At 49.0% G+C, this 18,897-nt stretch overlaps 1 protein-coding gene and 1 non-coding gene across 5 annotated transcripts in view; both read right to left on the minus strand.

Annotated features, from left to right (window-relative positions):
* The window catches only part of Cfap43 (cilia and flagella associated protein 43), a 111,833-nt gene that overhangs the window by 11,622 nt on the left and 81,314 nt on the right, over window positions 1-18,897 (minus strand). For all 4 annotated transcript variants that reach the window (XM_023715576.1, XM_023715575.1, XM_023715573.1 and 1 more), the window contains 12 exons: window positions 16,523-16,648; window positions 15,104-15,208; window positions 14,065-14,181; window positions 12,705-12,932; window positions 11,077-11,283; window positions 9,252-9,341; window positions 8,970-9,050; window positions 8,124-8,249; window positions 4,588-4,707; window positions 2,441-2,548; window positions 1,519-1,605; window positions 728-816 (listed from right to left, as the gene is read on the minus strand). In XM_023715576.1, the coding sequence (XP_023571344.1) occupies window positions 728-816; window positions 1,519-1,605; window positions 2,441-2,548; window positions 4,588-4,707; window positions 8,124-8,249; window positions 8,970-9,050; window positions 9,252-9,341; window positions 11,077-11,283; window positions 12,705-12,932; window positions 14,065-14,181; window positions 15,104-15,208; window positions 16,523-16,648 (1,484 nt within the window). The remainder of the gene's footprint in view (window positions 1-727; window positions 817-1,518; window positions 1,606-2,440; window positions 2,549-4,587; window positions 4,708-8,123; window positions 8,250-8,969; window positions 9,051-9,251; window positions 9,342-11,076; window positions 11,284-12,704; window positions 12,933-14,064; window positions 14,182-15,103; window positions 15,209-16,522; window positions 16,649-18,897) is intronic.
* On the minus strand, window positions 6,640-6,747 carry LOC111816852. Its single transcript, XR_002821178.1, has one exon. It is a non-coding gene; the product is annotated as a U6 spliceosomal RNA (small nuclear RNA).

Genomic DNA, 18,897 nt, shown 5'->3' on the forward strand with positions numbered 1-18,897 from the left:
ACAAGCAGCTGGCTCTAAGGCAGGGTGACACATGGCAGAGAGCAGTTCATGGTGCTTGCAAGGCAGCGAAGGCAACGAGGGTCGGACGAGACTCTTCCTGTCCCTCATGGTACGTGCAGGCTACCTGCCCTAGGGCCAGCGCAGCGCTCACACTCTTAATCCCAGCCAGGACCATGCCGACCCAATCAGTGGACTGATTTACTAATCACACACCCTTAATCCCAGTACCACACTCTCCAGGTTCAGCACCTCTGAAAAAGCCCTGTAATCACCTGAGACTTGGGGGTAGACACAAACCATAACAGCAATGCTATTTAACTTAAAAAAAAAAACACAACAACCCAGTATTTCCCCCAAATTACTGTGTCTTAGAAACCCACTGCACATAAAGCTAACTCATGGCACGAGGGACTCATATTTGTTAGACACATTTTGGGAATAATTCCCTGCATGTGTGCACCATCTGTGACTTAAGAGGGACGGGCCCGCCACATACAAGCAGTTTCAGCACTAGGAAGGTGCCCAAGCATTTGTAAGTGATGACACAGCTACGCCTCATGCCCGAGCTTAAGACATAGACATACTTGTAAAAAAATACTGAATTACGATTAAGCCAAACTTCACCTAAAGATGTCCCATGTGTTCTACCTAACGGGGAGGAACATGCAGCCTTACTCTTCGTTTAAAGACTCTTCTGTTAGAAACGTAACAGCAAAGCAAAACAAACCTTGGTCGGCGCTTGAAAAGTTTATAGAGTATATCCACTTGTTGACTTGGAATTTCGGAAAATTCCTTTTTGAAGCTTCGATCCAGAACCTAAGGACAAACACATCGATGGCAGAATTGCAACTCTGCTCAGAAACAATACTCCTCATGACAAGGATTTGTACCATGTTTTTTTAAAAAAAAAAAAAAAATGAAAACTTGATTCATGACCACTCATGGTGTAAAGGCCTCTCAAGCTTTTCCTGTGTGTGCGACTTTCTGAGACAGGTTCTCACTGTGCAGTTCAGGCTGGCCTTGACCTCACTTTGTAGTCCAGGCTGGTCTTGAACTCACAACGATTACTTCTGTCTCAGCCTCCTGAGTGCTGGGATTACAGCGTGTGCTACCACACCACAAGGATGTACTGTGAATAGCAAGAACCTTGGTGTATTAAAAAGTACATAAAAGAGGTCTTGAAAATCATCCAGAAGTCTCCCCACAAGTTAGCTTATTCTTTTCCGTGTTAGTCCTTTCCATTAAATTCCACAGCTTTTTACCCCCTCCATTTCTGTCTTCATTATCTGTCCTATTCTTTTCCATCCCAAATCCGCTAGCTGTACTTATTAAATTGATTTCATGACAACAGATTTTTCAGAAACGTACAGTGCTACAGAATGACCATACAGTGGCTCTGAATAGTAGTGGGAAAAAACCAAAACTATGAGAAAATTAAGTTATATCCCACTCAACCTGCCCCAGCCCCGACAGCAACTACTCGATTGTGTCATCCAGTTTTGTGAGACAATGACTCACTTTGTCTTCTGCCAGCAGGTTGTCATAGCTCTCCTTGTACATGTCGAGGTCCTGTTTAGATTTCTGGATTGCTTCTGAAGTCTGGCTCTATAACAATAGCAGGAATAATTAACTGGAAAAGGAGACATTTAGGACAAACAAAAACTGGGTATTCTAAGAAGAAGAAGAAGAAGGATGTTCCTGGCACAAGATAAATGTGCCCATGGAGTATCTGTTACAGATCAGCACCTACAGAAGGAAGCACGTAGGACTCGGGAGGGGCAGGCTTCTGACCGCAGTCCATGAGGGCAGCCAGCTCTGCGTGTGCATCTGCCTCTCAGAGTACTCGGTGCTCGGCACTGTAGCCCGTTTCCAGTGGTCTGGGGAAAACAATATGCCCTAAAGAATGGCCTGCAAGTGGCTTCAGAGAGTATATGCCGTGTTCAGCCTCCCACCCACAGCCAGTCACTGGCTCAAAGCTGATGTTTCCCACCAGGCAGCTAGGATAGGGAAGCTATAGTTTTATGGGTGATTTGTTTTGTGGTACTAGTGTCTGAGCCAAGGGAGGGCTGAGCGACACTTCCAGTCCTTTTGTAAAATTTTCATTTTGAAACAGGGTTTTGCCGTTTCCTGGGCTGTCCTTGAACTTGTGATCCTGCTGTCTCCACCTAATAGGAGCTAGGATTACAGACATGCACCATCACGCCTGGCTGTGCAGTTCTGTGGACTAATGGTTGCCGATGCAGAACCACAGAACTTTGCTAGGAGGTGGGCATGGGTATTTCCTGGCCCTGGATCAAAGTCACAGAGACGGGGCCACGGGAGGCCCACAGCTGAGCAGGGACGACAGAAGGGAGGGAGCATCTGCCTGCAGGAGCTCTCACTAGATGCAAGCACAGATGTAGGAAGGCTCTAGGAACCAGACGTCAGGCGCTACACTTACTTTCTCTTCCTGCTTCCTCAAGAGATAGTTGTTCAGAAACAACTCTCTGGAGTTTAATTCTTCATCCAATAGTAAAGAAAAGACAAGGTTATTTATTTTCAATTCTTCCTGCAGAAATATGAAAGGAGGGGCGATCAACACTCTTACCTGGGAAAGGACTCTTTATCCATGATTATAGACTTGGCCTAATCAAATACATCTATGGTATACAAATAAGATGTTGTGGCACATGCCTAGATGTCCTCCCAGAGCCTCCTGCACCCATGGCGGGGGGGGGGGGGGGCTCTTGGGAGCCGGCTGGATCCCACTTGTGATGCGGGCAGTGAGTGCTGGAGCTACATTAGTCTTCTGAGGAGATCAGCGTAGCTCTGGGAATGGACAACGGAAGCCCCGCCCCGCGTGGGGGTGGGACCGCCCACAGGCTTACAGAGTGGATGGGATGAAGGAGAGGGGGCTGCTTGCGGCTGCTCGCAGCCTCCTGCCCGCTCTGCCGCGGGCTGCTTGTCCTCTGTGATGTGCCCCTGCCCAGCCACATGGACTTGGAGCCAAGAACTATGGACCAAAACCTCCACAGACTGTGAGTCATAAATGACCCTTTCCTCCTCTAACTTGTGAGTGTCCAGCATTTTGTCTCAACAATGACTAAAGTAACTGAGACATAAGAGAAACCTTTTTTTCGGAGGTGGGTCTAAGGGTTGAATCCAGCCCTTATACATGCTAGGCAAGCCCTCTATCATTGAGCTATACCCCTAGCCCCCAAAAATATTTTAATGAAAAGGTGAACAGGAACTGTTGCTGTAATTATTGGGTTATTTTATTTTTTCATCAATTCATTGTAAGTTAAAGCCTATATTCAGAAAAGTAAAGAACATGAATGTAGTTTCATGAATTATTATAAAGGCCAACAGCCTTGCTGTCATCACCTAGCTCAAGAAATGGAACTCCTCTAGACATGCTCCTTTCAGTTGCCCCCATCAAGCGTTCAACCCCAATATCCACTATAGTCTTAACTCTGACGGTAACAACTTCCTGTGTTTCTCGCTCCCCACATGTGTGTACCCACCAGGCACCACGCTATAACTTGTCCGTTACAGCCAGTGTGGAGATGCCTTCGGACACTCCTATACTCTTCATGTCGCCCCTCCTTTGCTTTCCCTCCCAGTCAATTTACAGAAGTCAGCGTTTCTGATGCTGTGCCTCCCGTGGGTTAGACCAGCTCACACTCAGGGTGTGGGTTGTCGGGTTCTCACCCTTTGCTTGGCCTACCCGTGGGCAGCTGGACCCAGAGGGGTGCTTAGACCTAGGTTTGATCCTTTGGAGGCCTGGAGGGGATGTGCTCTTTCATCCGGGCACAGGGAATGCCTGATTGCTTTTGACATTTGAAGCTGTGATGTGCACAACTCCGCTGAGAATTACAAAATGGGAAGAGTCTGTTTCTACTTTTCTTTTGAATTTATTAATCAAAATACTTTAATAAAAAGATGCTATTCTTATCTATTGTTTGGTTATCTGCTGACTCAAATCATATAAGAAAGGAAGAATAAATACTAGACTTTTTTAAAAATTGGTTTTAGACATTGAATAATTGTCACCCTCTGAAGGTGCCCAATGGGTATGATCCTTTTGAAACAAATTCAGTGGGTTTCAACTAATTGCAATAACTGCATTACCATCTCTGAATCCTAAGAGCCTCACTTGCAGGCAGGTGTGTGGCTCCTGAGTGCTTTAGGAGCATCCTCGCCGTCTGGCACCTTCCTCCTTGCCTTGTGCAAAATGCCCTAAGCTTATCTGTTTTTCCCACCTAACAGCTGTACTGAGCTGTGTTTCCCACGCCACACAGGCCACCTGCTGTGTGTAATTCACTGCACTTTTGCATGCAGAGTTGTGTAACCATCACCACAGTCAATTTTAAAAACCTTTGCCACCACAGAAAAAGCCCTTCAGCAGTCTCCCATTTTCCTGGCATTGCCTGGTGCCTCTTCAGGTGGGAAGCAGAAGGGTGCCAGCCAGCGGGAGGGCACCATATGAGCCCTGGCTGGACTTGCAGGGAGCTACACACGGGTGAGGGTGCTGGGCATTATCAGGAACCATGGCGGGGCCCTGGAGTCACCCTGAAAATACAGGTCGCACAGGGATCCTCCATTTACCTGGTTGACAACCATCTCTGCCTTTACTCTCCTTTCGAAGAGTCTTTTCAAGTGTTCATCAAAGTTCTGTGTGCTTTCTTGAATAAAGTTTTGCAGTTTCTTCAATTCTGCCTCTAAGGACTGAAAGGAAGGTTAACACTTAGGAACATTGAAAGGGAGTGTGAAGCTGGTGTTTGCATTTTGCCAAAAGGAAGGGACAGTGGGAAGGCAGACCCCCTTGGTGTCGTGGTTCAGAGGTGTCCCACTTGGATTTGCCTAAGGCACTGTGTGTCTGAGATTTTTGTCTTTAAAAATTAGATTGAGTGCCAGGCACAGTGGCCTGTGCCTGTAATCCCAGCACTCTGGAGGCTGAGGCAGGAGGATCACCTTGAGTATGAGGCCAGTTCGGATGACACAGTGAATTCAAGACCAGCCTGAACTACATAGTGAGACCTTGTCTCAAAAAAAAAAAAAAAAAAAAAATTAAGAAAAAGGAGTTAAAGGTCACTAACCATAGCTAATGACACAGCTAGTAGTATGCCCAGCAGAACAAATCGTAGGACATCTTCCCAGGAAAATTTGGCTGTATGCATAGCAATCTCAAGACATACATGTTAGCCCTTAAAAGATCTTGCATTTTTTCCAAGGTTTAGCTACTGTCATGGAATTTTCTATCGCATATTTCTATATTTAATTTTTTGTGGACCTGGGATTCAATGTAGGGCCTTCTCACTGACCTACATCCCTTGCCCTTTTTTTGGTGGTTTTTTGTTTTGTTTTGTTTTGTTTTTTTAAATGGCAGAAGGATTTTTTTTTTCTCCGAATGCCTTCAGGGCAGGTTTGGCTGGCTGGAGTTGTGGGGGTCCAACCGCGGCAACCTGAGCCTGACTGCTTTGTTGAAGAAGCCACTTAACGAGCTGAGCTACCGGGCAGGCCCCCTTGGTGTTCATTTTGAGACAAGGTCTCAGTCTTAAGTGGCCCAGGTAGTGCCTGAGCGTGGGATCCTCCTGCCTCAGCCACCCAGAGGGTAGGGAACACAAGTACTCACCACCATGTCCAGCTTGAGTCTTCTATGTTAGTAAAAATTAATCCAGAATTAGGGAAGAAGGAGGAAGTATAAAATGAAACGAGACTGGCGAAGAGTAAATAATTGTTAAAATTGGACAAGGCGCTTCTTTTCCTGTTCCCCACACTTTTCTTGGGGGCCGGGTCTCCCTGTCCTTTGGGCCAGCTTTGCGCTTGCTCCGCGTCCAGGGTGACCTCACGCTCACTGCCCTGTTGCTTCTCGAGCTCTGGGCCGCCAGGTGTGCACGTGGCGGGCTCCACTCTTTTGTTTGGCATTTTTCAGGATAAGAATTTTGGTTTAATTGCGACGATAGACACCGGAAAGAGTGACCGTGGATCTGCACTTTGCTGTGAAGGGAAGCAGAGCCGCAAGCAGCGGACCAAGGCGAAGGCGGGCTCAAAAGAAAAGGTTTTTTGTTTGTTGAAATAGGCTCAGACTAACTGAAAAACCACAAAAATTCTAGAAAGAACTCTCCTATCTCCTTCGAGGGAGGATTCTGGAATAAGCATGAGGTGAAGACAGACAGGGGCTCGGGCACGCGCGCCTTCTAGCTTCTCCTCTTCTGAGGACATAGAAAGCAGGGCCGGAGGGAGCCGAGCAGGAGCAGGAGCCGCGGGACCGAGCGCCAGGGTCCCGGCCCTGTGGCCCGCCCGCACCTCGGGCTCCTCGGATACGGGGCGCAGAACCTCCGGCTCCTTGCAGTTCCCCGATCCAGAACTGGGAGACTCTGGAATCCCAGTGTGCAAGGCTAGCAGCTCCCCAGGCGCCGCCTCAGGGCGGGGGAGGGGAGGCAGAGTCGCAAGGACCCCAGGGACCCAGGGGACAGCAAAGGCGAGGCCGAGGCCCAGCGCAGGAGCGCAGCGTTTCCTCCCACCACTGCCCCGAGTGCAGGCACAGAAAAGGCCGCGTGCGTGGACCGAAGTCCCGGCCTGGGTCCATCACGGGCGCTAGAGCAGCGAGGGTGTGGGAGGAGAGCTCTTTTTTTTTTTTTTTTTTTTTCTTTTTTTTTTAATATGGAACGCTTCACGAATTTGCGTGTCATCCTTGAGCAGGGGCCATGCTAATCTTCTCTGTATCGTTCCAATTTTAGTATATGTGCTGCGAAGCGAGAGAGCCATTCTTTACAACACAAAAGCGCGGTGTGAATGCCCTTGAGTGGCCCTCATCCTTTTTCTTCCTCGGCCATCTAGGCTTCCTAAGCCCTTAAAATCTTTCCTTCCCTTATTTCGGCGTCTAGGTGAGTGGCGCCCCAGGCAAGCAAAAGCTGCGCGAGTGACAGGCACCATGGAGCTGGCAGGCCATGCTGCCCAGATGCGGCCTGATTCTACTTCCTGCGTAGAAGAATGAACACATACGTCTACGTGGCTGTACGCTGCGGCCCTCACACAGGCTGCTTTACGCAAGAATGTTATTTGCGATGGAAGAAAAAGAACAGCAGGGCCGCACGGGGGTGGGGAGGGTGCAGACCCCTCAGCAGCCGTGAGCGTGTGCGGCCTGCTGGCGTCTTTACGTCCCCGATCCTCCTCTCTTAAGGAGCAGCACGGATCACGCAATGGTGCTGCTGAATTCAGAGCGATCCCAGCAGCGACCTGCACACACTACCACACACACAGGCGAGGAGGGCAGAAGCAAGCACGCAGTCTGAGAGGGGTCGCTCTCCAGGGAGTCGGTGCAGAAAGCGAGGGTGTCCAAATTGTGTCTGGAGGGGAATCTGATGAGGGCCTGGCCTCAGGTGGAGACCCCGAGCCACGCCTGCCCACCTCCCCACAGATGAACAGTAGCTTGGGGTTATATGTGGCTGGCACCACCTGGTCCAGTGAGTCCAGGTGGGCCGCGGACGCACAAGTGGGTGACATCTGAACCCCACTCCCGGCCCTTTCCGGAAATATTATTGCTCCTTCTACCTTAGAAGGTAGAGATGAGCCAAGGTAGATGACGCTTGCTGCGAACCCTCACTTCCCTGTTGGACCAATATTAGCGAAGTGAGCACCCTTGTAATCCTCTTGGCTGATTACAGTTTGACCCACTTGGCACTCGCGTTGGGATTTTGCTGCATAAACTACCCTTCGAGAACAAGCGCCTGCACCAACCCACGCCAGGGACCTCCTCGTGAGAGCTTTCTCTCAGTACACCTTTCTTATTCTTATTCTCTTTTTCCTCCAAGTTCTTGCTTTGATATTCAGGGGATGTGACCTCCACACACCTGACACCTAACAGGCCCGGAGCTATTTTTCCCCATCACAGGATAATGTAATAGGCATTCATGTGGGAAACGTCGAGGTCAATAACTTTTTATAAAACTCTTGCTATATGTTCTTTCATTTAAAATTATTCTAGCTTTTTCAATTTGTCTCCCTTCTCTACATTCTCTTGAGAGTTGATGCTTAAGCATTATCTTAAACTATGACAGACATCAAGAAAATTTACAAAAAACATCTAACAACGTATGGAAAGCAGACCCGGCTGTGCTACGCCGTGTTGCACTTCGGACCTTTCTGTACTTGTCTCGTTCCTCATGCAGCTCCTTGACTTTCTTCTCATATTCTCCGAACTGCTTCCTCTCCTCTTCCGTCCACAGAGCGTCGGGCTTCGCCATGAAGGCCGGTTGCGGGATCACCTGAGGGGGGAAGGAAGGAGTGATGGAGCGCACTCGCACTCCGAGCGCGACGCTCGCTAAGACCAGGAGCCCAGCACGCCTCTGCCCCTCACAGCGGCGGGGACGGTGCCAACACACGTTGGCTCAGGGCTGGGGTCAGGGCACAGCTGCTGAGCTCGGGGAGGGAGTCCGGGAGGCACCGGATGCGCAGGCACGGACTCCGGCGTTGCGGCTAGCACCGTTATAGGTAGACCTCCACCAGCCCTTTAGGGACAGCTGCGTGTCAGGGGCCCACGGCCACTGCTGGCGCTCTGAACTATGACAGACACAGCCATAGTCCTGCCTTCGGGAAAAACCGAAACCTTTGTGGCTGCTCGTGTTGGCTTGTTTGCTTTGGGTGATTATGGCAGGTACGGTTCTTTTAGTTTTTCATTTTAAATAGAAAAAAAAGATACACAGGGTACAGGCATGACATTTTGTTTAAACAATATTAGCACAGAGCATTCTTTCCAAGGAACTAACAGCAGCTAGCTGTCAAACTACTATAACTTTCTTGTGTGCGCATACATTTTTTGCTTTTCCCCTTTCTTATTTACCTGTAGGGCTATGTTTACAAGGTAGCAGAAGTTTCTTTAACCTTTGTTGCAGTAGAATTTCTAAAACTAACTTCCTAGAGGGCAAAGGTGGTCCACTCCCAGCCCCACCCCCCAGTCCACCCACACAGCCGGGCCGGAAGCTCACCATCCTCAAGATGTCCTCCTTCTTGACTTCCAGCACCCCGCCCATCATATCCATCAGGCCCCTGCGTCTGGAATCGGTGCCCTGGGGGAGAGCCGGGACAGAGAGGCAGCTGAGACAGAGACTCACAGCCCACGCTGCACCTGATGGTAGGGTGGCACCTACAGGGTGGGCAGCAGCATGGAGCCCAGGCTAGAAGGAGCTCCGCTGTGGTGGTCGTCTGACACGGTCAGCACCTCTGAAGGGACGAGGGTGGTTGGGTGCACACCAAGCAAAAGCACATACCCGCGCCTTAATCCATCGCCGTATTTCGCGCATCACAATCATTTCTGCTTTGGTTCGCTGCCATGCATTAAAATGTCTTGGGGCTGTAACCTGCAAGAGAAAATGTAGGCTCCTACTGTTGTTCTTACAAAGTTCAGACCAAACTTACCTTCCACATATCAAGAGGCAGTGAATGGCACTAAGGGCGGGGGCTTGGATAGTGCAACTTTCACAATCCATTTGTTGTAGAACGAACACGAGGTCTAAAATGAGGAGCTGGGGGTGAGAAGATGGCTCAGTAGGATAAGCGCTTGCCTGGCAAGCGCAAGGGCCTGAATTCAATCCCCAGTTCCGCAAAAATAGATAAATGAATTAATAAATGAAATGAGGGGCTGGAAAAAAAAACATCTTCTCTATTCTCAAATCTTTTCATCACTCAAGAGCTTATATCAGGAATTTGATTTAAGCTGAGATAGAAGGGGAGAGGGCCAAAGAGGTGTCCCCTGAACTAGATCCTGAGGGGTTGGGGACTCATGGGCAAGAGCCTGAGCATTCACCAAGAAATGTGAACAGACAGGAATGAGGGACAGCAGCTGGGGAAGAGAGCGTGGTGGCCCCGGGTGAGTGGCCTGGGAGTCGCCACTGCGAAGGGTTGGCAGAGCACAGCCATCTGGGGCTTGGCTTGCCACAACCTGAACGGGGGATGGAGTCGAGCCCACGGACAAGTGGGCGTGTGGAGTTTGCTACACACAGGCAAGGTGACCACGGCGAGCAGGCGCCGAGCCAGCCAGACTTGAGCTCCAGCCCTAGCAAGAAATCTGGTCCAGCGCTTACCAACCTCCCTGGACCTCACTGTTCTTACTGGTGAATGACGGAGGCGTCCTGCCTGCCCTACCAGGTTTTACCGCTACTGCTGTGTCCCCATCCACCTATGGCCCTCTGAACCGTGCCGGACTCTCACATGGGGCTGTAAAAATCTTTGCTACTTCTATTAGCTTTTTGGTCCCCAAATAATTAAGTTGGTTTAATGTGAACAAGAGTTACTCTTTGGGTAGTGTTTCTTTTTACTGTTTTTTTTTTTTTTTGTAGTAAGGATTGAACTCAGGATTCAGGCACTTTTGTCACTGAGCTACCTCCCCGGCTTCTTTTAACTTTTAATAAATGAAATATGGTCATATTTCGTTTCTTTACGCTATCATTTATTATTATTATTATTATTATTATTATTATTATTATTGCCGCTGCCTCTGTGCTAATGCTTTAAGAAGTAGGGGCTCCCAAGAAAGCTCCTTTCCTGGGGCCTGCCCTGCCCGAGGACCGAGGTCAGTGCTGGTGAGCCTAAGGCACCTGTGCCACAGGTGTTTGTTACTGAAAGTGTTAATGGTGCACCCTCACTGAGCCGGGTAATTACGGGAGCCCCACCAGCCTCGCTCCAAGTGTGGCGCACCCCAGTACAGGCTCCGGATGTACTGTCCAAGGGGCCTTTTCCCAGGCAGACTCAGAAGTGAGATAAGCACTCCTAACGCAAACCAGCCGCTCTTCGGAGAAGGGACAGGAAGTAGAAACTACTAGCAAAGCAAAAATCACAGAGAGGGGAGCTCAGAGGTGAGGACAGAAGGTGTCCCGCGCCTCTCAGGGCTCCAGACTCAGGACCCTGCTTCTTCCCAAGCTTGGGATCCAGATATTCCCTGACTTTGTGGGATTGGGGAAGAAAATCCTATTACCAGGGTTACGCTTCCTGTCTCTGTGACCTGTTCCTGTGAGGGCCATCCAGCAGTCATCTACACAATGTGAACAAAGGGGGGGACCCCCGAGAGAGGGCGGAGCCAAGCGGGCTGGCCCGTACCTCAGAGTTCTCCACCACGAGGGTCCTTTCTGGCTTCTCGCAGTCTTCAAATTCCGGTTCCCAGACACTTTCTCCCAAGTCCAGATCTGAAATAATTTCTTTAATTCTAATATTTCTTTTCTTCACTCGTGCAACTTCGAGCTCTTTTTGTTTATACGCAGCATCAAACTCATTATTGAAAGCAGTTTTTACTTTGTAAATGATATCCTGAAACATCAATAGGTTATCTGAAACAGGTCTCTCCTGGCAACGCGATCTACTGCACTTCCCTTTCCAGATCAGTCCAAGAGTTCCCTTCTAAGAAGAAAAACTAATCATCCTGGAATAATGTTTGTATTCAGTCATTTCTTGTCTTAATAATCTGCCGGGGCATCCGACCATAGGTGGGAGGGAGAGCACGGCGTACCTGTGCTACCTGAAACTACACTGTAATTCAACATGCAGGTGTGATGAGAACACCGAAGTGGGTGACGAGTCCCTGTGGGCTCATTGGGCAATGTGCTCTACCTCTATGTATGATCTAAAAAGCGTCCATTCTAGCTACTTAGAAAGCAATAAGCAGCGTTGAGGTCGGGAAGCAGCCTCTCTTTGGGACCTTGTTGGGGGATGTGGGGAGAGGAAGGGCGGGTGGGGAGGACCTTGCACCAGCACGCATAGCATCCTTCCTCCTGGGGCCCGCTTGTTCTCCACGAGGGTCCCCAAGGTGGCCAGCGGCATCAGCCAGCACCTACAGTGACAGCTGGTCTGCGTGGACCGCCTCACTCAGAGTTGCTTCCGCTTTACCATCAGAGCTCAGTCCATGCACACTGGGCTGGAAAAGCCATCTTAGCTCTTGGCACTAGAATCGCTTTGGGTCTGAAATTCCCTCCCTATAGCAAAACATCTTAATAAAGTAGCAAGAAATTGAGCCCCGGAGCAGAGGCCCGCAGAAGCTGAGCAGCAAAAGGTAACTAAATGGGTAAGCAAAACTTCAAGGGCTGAAGGAGGAGGAGAAGGGGTCAGGACAGGCCACCAGAGCTGAGGTACACAGCCGGAAGGCAGAACTCAAATTGCAGATGTGGCTGAAGGACTTGAAAGAACAGAACATAGCTAGGGTTAAACTTCCAACTGTGTACAATCTCATCACTGCATTCAGTAGAGTCGTCTACATGGGCAGATATGTCCGGTGCCTGGTTGTGTTTGGTGGGCAATAAGGAGTAGGAGCCTTACCTGGGGGGGCCCACACACGGTCCAGAGCCTGAAAAGTTACAGACTGTAACAGAGGAGATTTCTGTGGGCTAAGCAGACAGAGAAGCAACGACAGCCTGACCTTACAGGAGGCCCAGCGATCCTGGGTTGCAGGACAGACAGAAGTGAAAAGTTTCTCTGAGCTGACCAAAGATCTAAGCAGAAGAACGCTTTATGGGGTAAGCCAGCGTAGAATGTTCTTTAGAAAACCTGCTGTCACAGAACCCAGCTGCAGCGGGTTTCGACAGCTCTTGGGCTCAAGTTCTGACCCAGGGCTAGCTGCCTGTGTGGCTCTCTGTGTGCTCACAGACAGCATGGGGGGCAGGTTCCCCTGGCGCTACTGGAAGACCTCGGAGGGACAGTTTCAGAGATTGTGGGGGATAAAGAAGAAATTCACCCACTTTCAATAATATAATCTGGTTGATTTTCTCCTCTCTGGAATGAAGCTCCAGCTGGCTGGACAACAAAGAAGTATCGACCCCAAACTCGGTGCTCAGACTACCCAGCAAGTAGTTGGGCAAGCTGGTGTCCAGCACGGTCTGTTCTTCATCCTCCTCTTCGTCCTCCTCTTCGTGGTGGTTTTTTGCCAAGGTGACTGCAGACTGATCCTCTACGATCTCCTTCCGTAGCTAAAGATAGAAAAAGATGTCATGGAAGTTGTGCAATACTAATAGATTTCCAAAAGACAATTTTGTGCCGACTTAAATATTTCACCAATTATTTTAAGAGGTTGATACTGTCTTGCCAGCAGCACAAGTGACACACCGATCCTGAAAGTGTCACAAAAGAGATTAAATCTTCAGAGACTGACAAACTATGGGTGACTCAAAATAATAAAAAAGGGCCTCAATAGCACATAATATCCATATTGCTGTGACTGGATAGTACCTGCTTATAAATATTTTGAGTCTTTCTGATACTTAAGAATATATTTTCTCTTCATGTTTTACAAAGGAACTTGTTTGGTCAGCCTGGATGGTATGGCTGGAGATGTAAGGATGCTTTTAGTCTATGTTCTATAAAAGAGTGGATCCAAAGTTCTGGCCAAAAAGTAATACTTCAGGGGGGTGAGTGTTATTTTACCTGTTTGACAAAAACCTGGGATTACCTTAAGGAAACCATAATTTTATCAAGCTACCAAAGATTCTACTTCAGCTTTAGTTAATTATCTTAAAACACAACCACTAGTACTAAAGGAAGATGAAAAGGGCACATGGGTAAAAAATCTCTGGGCAGAGTATTAACAGACCCCCAAGCCTCATTTGTAAAAGCAGATCCTCGTATTTGAGAGCTAGCCAGTATGCAGGCATAGAGCCCTTGGCTTAGTCTACAGAGGCTCCTGTATTCATTACAGTGTGTTCTACGAATTGGCAAGAAATAAAGACAGATATATATGATTGGTAAATGTACATTAAATTACATCATGCTTCAAATCTGAATAAAAGACCTTAAAATACATCCCCTCATTTAAATAAATGTACACACACCCACACACGTGTGCGTGCATGCGCGCTGGTACTGGAGATGGAGCCCATGGCCTTTACACTGAACCACATCCCCAGCCCATGTGTTTGTTTGAAATGGGATCGTCCCGTGCTGCTGCGTCGCGCAGGCTGCGCCCTGCCTGCAGTTCTCCTTGTCACCTCCCAGAACGCCAGGATTACGGCCCTGGGCCCTGGGCCCGGCTACCCCTGCATGCGCATGCGTGCACGCACACACACGCGCACGCACATGCACACGCGCACGCACAGTGCATTGTACCTTAAGACACTCGGCTTCGATCTTCTTTAGCTGCAGCACCGCCTTCAGCTCCTTCAGCTCCTCAGCGGTGCGCGCCCTCATGGGGAAGTTCTCGACCACGCAGGGGATGTGAAAGCACTGCGGGGGACACAAGAAGGAACAGACCCGACTTCAGGCGGCTGCGGGCGAGCAGGGCTAGTGTGTGTGGGTGGGTACGGGGGGTTCTTGTTAAAATCAACTCCTATGTTATTATGCCGTGAATGACACTGGCAACAAAAAGCCTTAAAGTGATGTGTGCCATTATTGGTATAAGGTACTGAGGCTTTGGGGAGCAAGTCCATCCTCTCGCCCTGTGCCCTCGCCCCGCAGCACCGTCCAGAGACGATTTTCGATGGTTTCTACCGCGGATATGGGATGCTGACAGCCAGAGGCCGGGAGGTTGGTGCACACCCCGCGATGCCTTTCTCGGGAGGTCCTGTGCTAGAGCAGCACTCAACCATGTAGCTGCAGGGTGACCACAGACTGCTATCCCAGGAGGCGGCGTATTTGAGGGTAAGAGGCGCTGTGAACAGATGCAGGCATAAACTGAAACTTCTAGAGGGACTACGCTAAACAAGGTGGTGGTGTTAGCAGGGGTGTGTGTGTGTGTGCGCGCGTGCGTGCGCTGGGGATAAAGACAGCTCCTCCTGGGAAAATGTGAAGGCTGACACAGGGAGGCAGCGTTATGTCTGCCTTCTGTTCATTTGCACCAAATGAAGTGGCCTTCTGGAGTAACGAGCAAAGACACGGATGCTGGGAATGTCTCGGTGGAAGGAAGAAAAATGCTCGTGAGGCCAGCCTGACGAGACGCTGGCTTGGGCAGACATGGGTCCTTACAGAGGAAAGGTGAATCCACAAAAGTGACCCGTAGGTGGAGTGCGTTCAGGGGGAGACAAGGCATGCTTTGAGTACCTTGCTGTACATGGAGTTTCTTTAAAATTATTTTCTTTTTCTTTACGTTATGCCATGACTCTGTTGATGAAAATCTCACCAGCTAAGATGCTGCACTTGAGCCTGTTACCTTCAGGGCCCGGCCTTTCACAGCCATGGAACTCCAGCATTCTTCTTTGATGAGGTGAGCCAAGTATCTCTTGGCTAGGTTGTGCATCTCCACATCCTTCTTTATCTTCAAGGTCAGACACGAAGGGCAAAGATAAAAACATAAATGTGGCTTTTTAGGAAAAGAGGCCACGGGGGGGGGGGGCGCTTGGTGGCTGGGATGGCCTCGGGGACGTGGCCAATCAGAACATCCAGGAGGAGAAGCCTCCACACCCCTCCTGCCCACTTTACCAGGGCGGCGTGACATCCGTATTGGTGCGTGAGGCTGCCAGACACCTACATGCCAGCTTCTTCCTGTTAAAGCTCGCCCAAAGAGCCCCTTTAGGATTTTTCTCTGGGCTACTTTGCTGCCCTCACTCCCCCTATTACTCATGGCCGCAGTATAAAAGGATGCCCACCACTGCTTTACAGGGTCAGATGGCTTAGCTTTTCCATTTAGAAACACACGTGTTACTTCCATTAGCATGTCTGCTTCGACCGCTTAATGTGCGAATCATCAGCCATTCTCAGCGCTGTCTGCCCTAAGCCCTGGCCTTCACGTAAAACCCAACAACGCGCGCCCTGAGGGTCCTCTCCAGAAAGCCGTTCTGCATTTCACTGTTAGCGGGCTATTAGGAAACTAGCTAGGAGCAGCATCTCTCAGGTTTTGACCACCAAACAGTTCACCCCAAGTGCCACTCAGGCAGTGTGTCTGTTTAGGTACGGACTATCCCGAGTGTCATTCAGGCAGGTGTCATTCAACGAGTTGATTCTTGTACTGAATAAATTTGATAAAATTAGTTTTTAGATTTCTTTTTATATTCTTATGAAAGTAATAAAATATATGCAATATTTGGTCATCAGGTATTTAAATGGTTAGATGGTACATGAATAAAATGCTCACATCTTTAAAAAATCTCTATGAATTTTGTCTGATCAGATGACTTTGTTTCACTTGCATTTTACTTCCCCTGCTTCTGACCCACCAGGCTAAAGGCAGATAGACCTGCCTCTGCCCACCGTGGAGGCTCCTGGGTGGCTCCTCCCGGCCCAGCACCAGCACCGGGTTCAGATGCTCATGGCGGCCCCTGTATTCCCGAGCTCCTGCCCAGTGCTGGCTCACAGCCAGGGCTCTGTAGGGTCAGACCCCGGCTGGCAGGTCCACTACTCCCCAGGGCCAGCACTCTGCCCACTGATGTGGGCTTCATGCCTCCACCTGCCAGCACTGTTCTCCTGTGGTTCCTTATCAAGTCCCCCTTCAAAAGCCAGAGCTCAGGAGAAGTAAACAGTGTGAGGGAAACCAGCGCAGGTGGCCTGGCTCTTTGCTGAGCGCATACGTCTGTCCTAACACTGTACGTCTGTCCTTACGACTGTGTGGGGCTTCAGTGAAGCGGTTACGTACTTTTGCCACCTCTTCTCCACTTTGGCTGTGAAGCCGATCCAGTTCCTCGAGGTCCAGGCAAAATTCCTGTTGGTCTAACTTGGCCATGTCACCTGCTTTTTCATTCTCTTCGATCATATTCATAACCTGAATTTTGAAATAAGAAAGGATGATAGGAAGGACAGAGCTATGCCCCAAGCAAGCGGCTTGCTTAGACTCTGTAGGCAGCAATCAATGAAAGGTAGATGCTCTGCTTATCTAAATGGCAGCTTACAGATTTATTGTTTTTGTTTTTTATAGGGTTATTGAACTTTCAAGATTTGATCTTTAAAAATTTAAGCACTGTACCATTTGTACTGGCACTTGTTACTCTGTTTTTGTCTTTATTTCCGCTATCTGCTTTTTCTCTTTAAAATAAAATTAAATTAAAAAAAGAAGTTTGGGGGAGTGATGGACAGATAATTAATCTTATGGTGGTAATAGTCTGATGGATGGACAGGAATCAGAACTCATTAGACTAGGAGGGCTGGGAGTTAGCTCAGTAGAATAGGCGCTTGCTTGGCAAGTGCAACATCCTGAGTTCAATCCCTGGTACCACAAAAATCAAAACAAAACAAAATCCTTCCCTTTCTTCATTTAGGGGCCGAGGAGATGGCTCAGTAGAATAAGCGCTTCCCTGGCAAGCGCAAGGGCCTGAGTTCAATCCCTGGTTCCGCAAAAAAAAAAAAAAAAAAAAAAGACTCATTAAACTATACACTTTAAATGTGTAATGAACGTCAATTATAACAATAAAGCTGTATTTAAAAAGATCAAGAATACCGCCTCCCCCAGCCACGGAGCGCCCTGAGCCAGCAAACAAGTCCAGGAATGGTGGCAGATCCTGTAATCCCAGTGCTGGGAGGCTGAAAACAGGAGGATCACTTGAGGATGAGCTGCACAGTGAGACCCTATACCAAACACATAAATGGAAAACAAGTGAAAAGAAATTTTAAGCACATACATGTAATTAAAAATCAACAGAGAAATATTAGCTCACTTCAAGCTGATTTTAAAATTCAAATGGAAATGTAAGTGTGGACTGAAAAGTTAAAAAAATTTGAAAAAGGAGAGCAAAGGGAGAACTATCGTCAAGAGACCAAAAACATAAAACAGTAGTGATGTAAAAGCCTGGTACTCGCCCTGGGGGACACTGCTCAAAGCCGGGTACCTGGGAGGCCAGGGACCGAGAGGGGAGGCGCGCCCCTCAGCGAGAAGGAGCGCCAGCTACTCAGAATGCCGTGGAACCATCAGAATAGAGCAAAGCCTTACACCATTCGCAAAAATGAACTGCTGGGGTTAGTAAAGGAGTAGCAGAAGAAAGTGGGTGAAACTTTGGTAAGGCTTTTTTATTTTGTTTTTGAGACAGAGCCCTGGCTGTCTTTCCCAGACTGATCTCACACTCCTGCGCAACGAATCCTCCTGCCTCCGGCACCTGGAACTATCCATATGCATCCGCTCAATGTTTTGAAAGGCTTTTTTTTTTTTTTTTAAATGTATTTAGTACAGGGTCTACAGAGTCTCCACTACACCGGTTGGACTCCTCGCGACCCTCCTGGTTTCAGCCTCCCAGGCGCCGGGATTACAAGAGTGCGCCGCCACGCCCAGTCTGGAGAGCGTCTCAGCGCGCCCTGGAGGGCCGGCACAGCACTCTGGGGATCGAACCCTGGCCGCGGGGCTCTAAACTTTTAAATACACAAAGACCTCACAATCTAGAAGAAAACATAAGCAACCTAATGGCAGACTGGCGAAGGGTACTCCCAGGGCATCCCCAGGAGAGGAAATACAGTTTTATAGAGTCACCGATGGTGCTGAACCTGCTTAGTAACCAGGCAAAAAAAAACAAAGGGGAGGAAATCGCCAAGGCAAATAAATTTAAGAACTTTTTTTTTAAACTGAAAGACAAAGTTTTCCTATTTTGAGGGCTATCTGATGTCTAACACATGAAAGAGGAAAAAGAAATCTAGGGTTATGGTAAGAAACAAATGACACGTTCAAATGGAAAAACTGAACAGAGGGACTTTTCAGAAAGACTTGGCAGGGTAGGGAAAGCCAGCAGGGCTCGCTCAGGAGTCTTGGGCCAGCAGCTGTGGGCAGCTGTCACACTCCTAGGTCCGGAGGGGGAGGGGAGAGAAATGTCGGGAACCTGGGGGCACAGGCCGGGGCAGGGCTGAAGTCACTGCCAGATCAGGAGTCCACATCGGGGAAGCTGGGGGAGAAGGATCCTGATGTCCTCTCCTGTCCCCAGGTCTCCGGCACTGCCGCTGCTTGCTGCTTCCCAAGCGGAAGCCAGAGAGTCTATCCTTGCTGTCCATAAAGACCCGGTTCCTGGGCTTGGAGCCCAGGGTGGGAGGGGGGGA

The sequence above is a fragment of the Octodon degus genome, unplaced genomic scaffold (genome assembly GCF_000260255.1).
Source record: "Octodon degus isolate 3935 unplaced genomic scaffold, OctDeg1.0 scaffold00042, whole genome shotgun sequence".
In the NCBI taxonomy this organism is placed as follows: Eukaryota; Metazoa; Chordata; class Mammalia; order Rodentia; family Octodontidae; genus Octodon; species Octodon degus.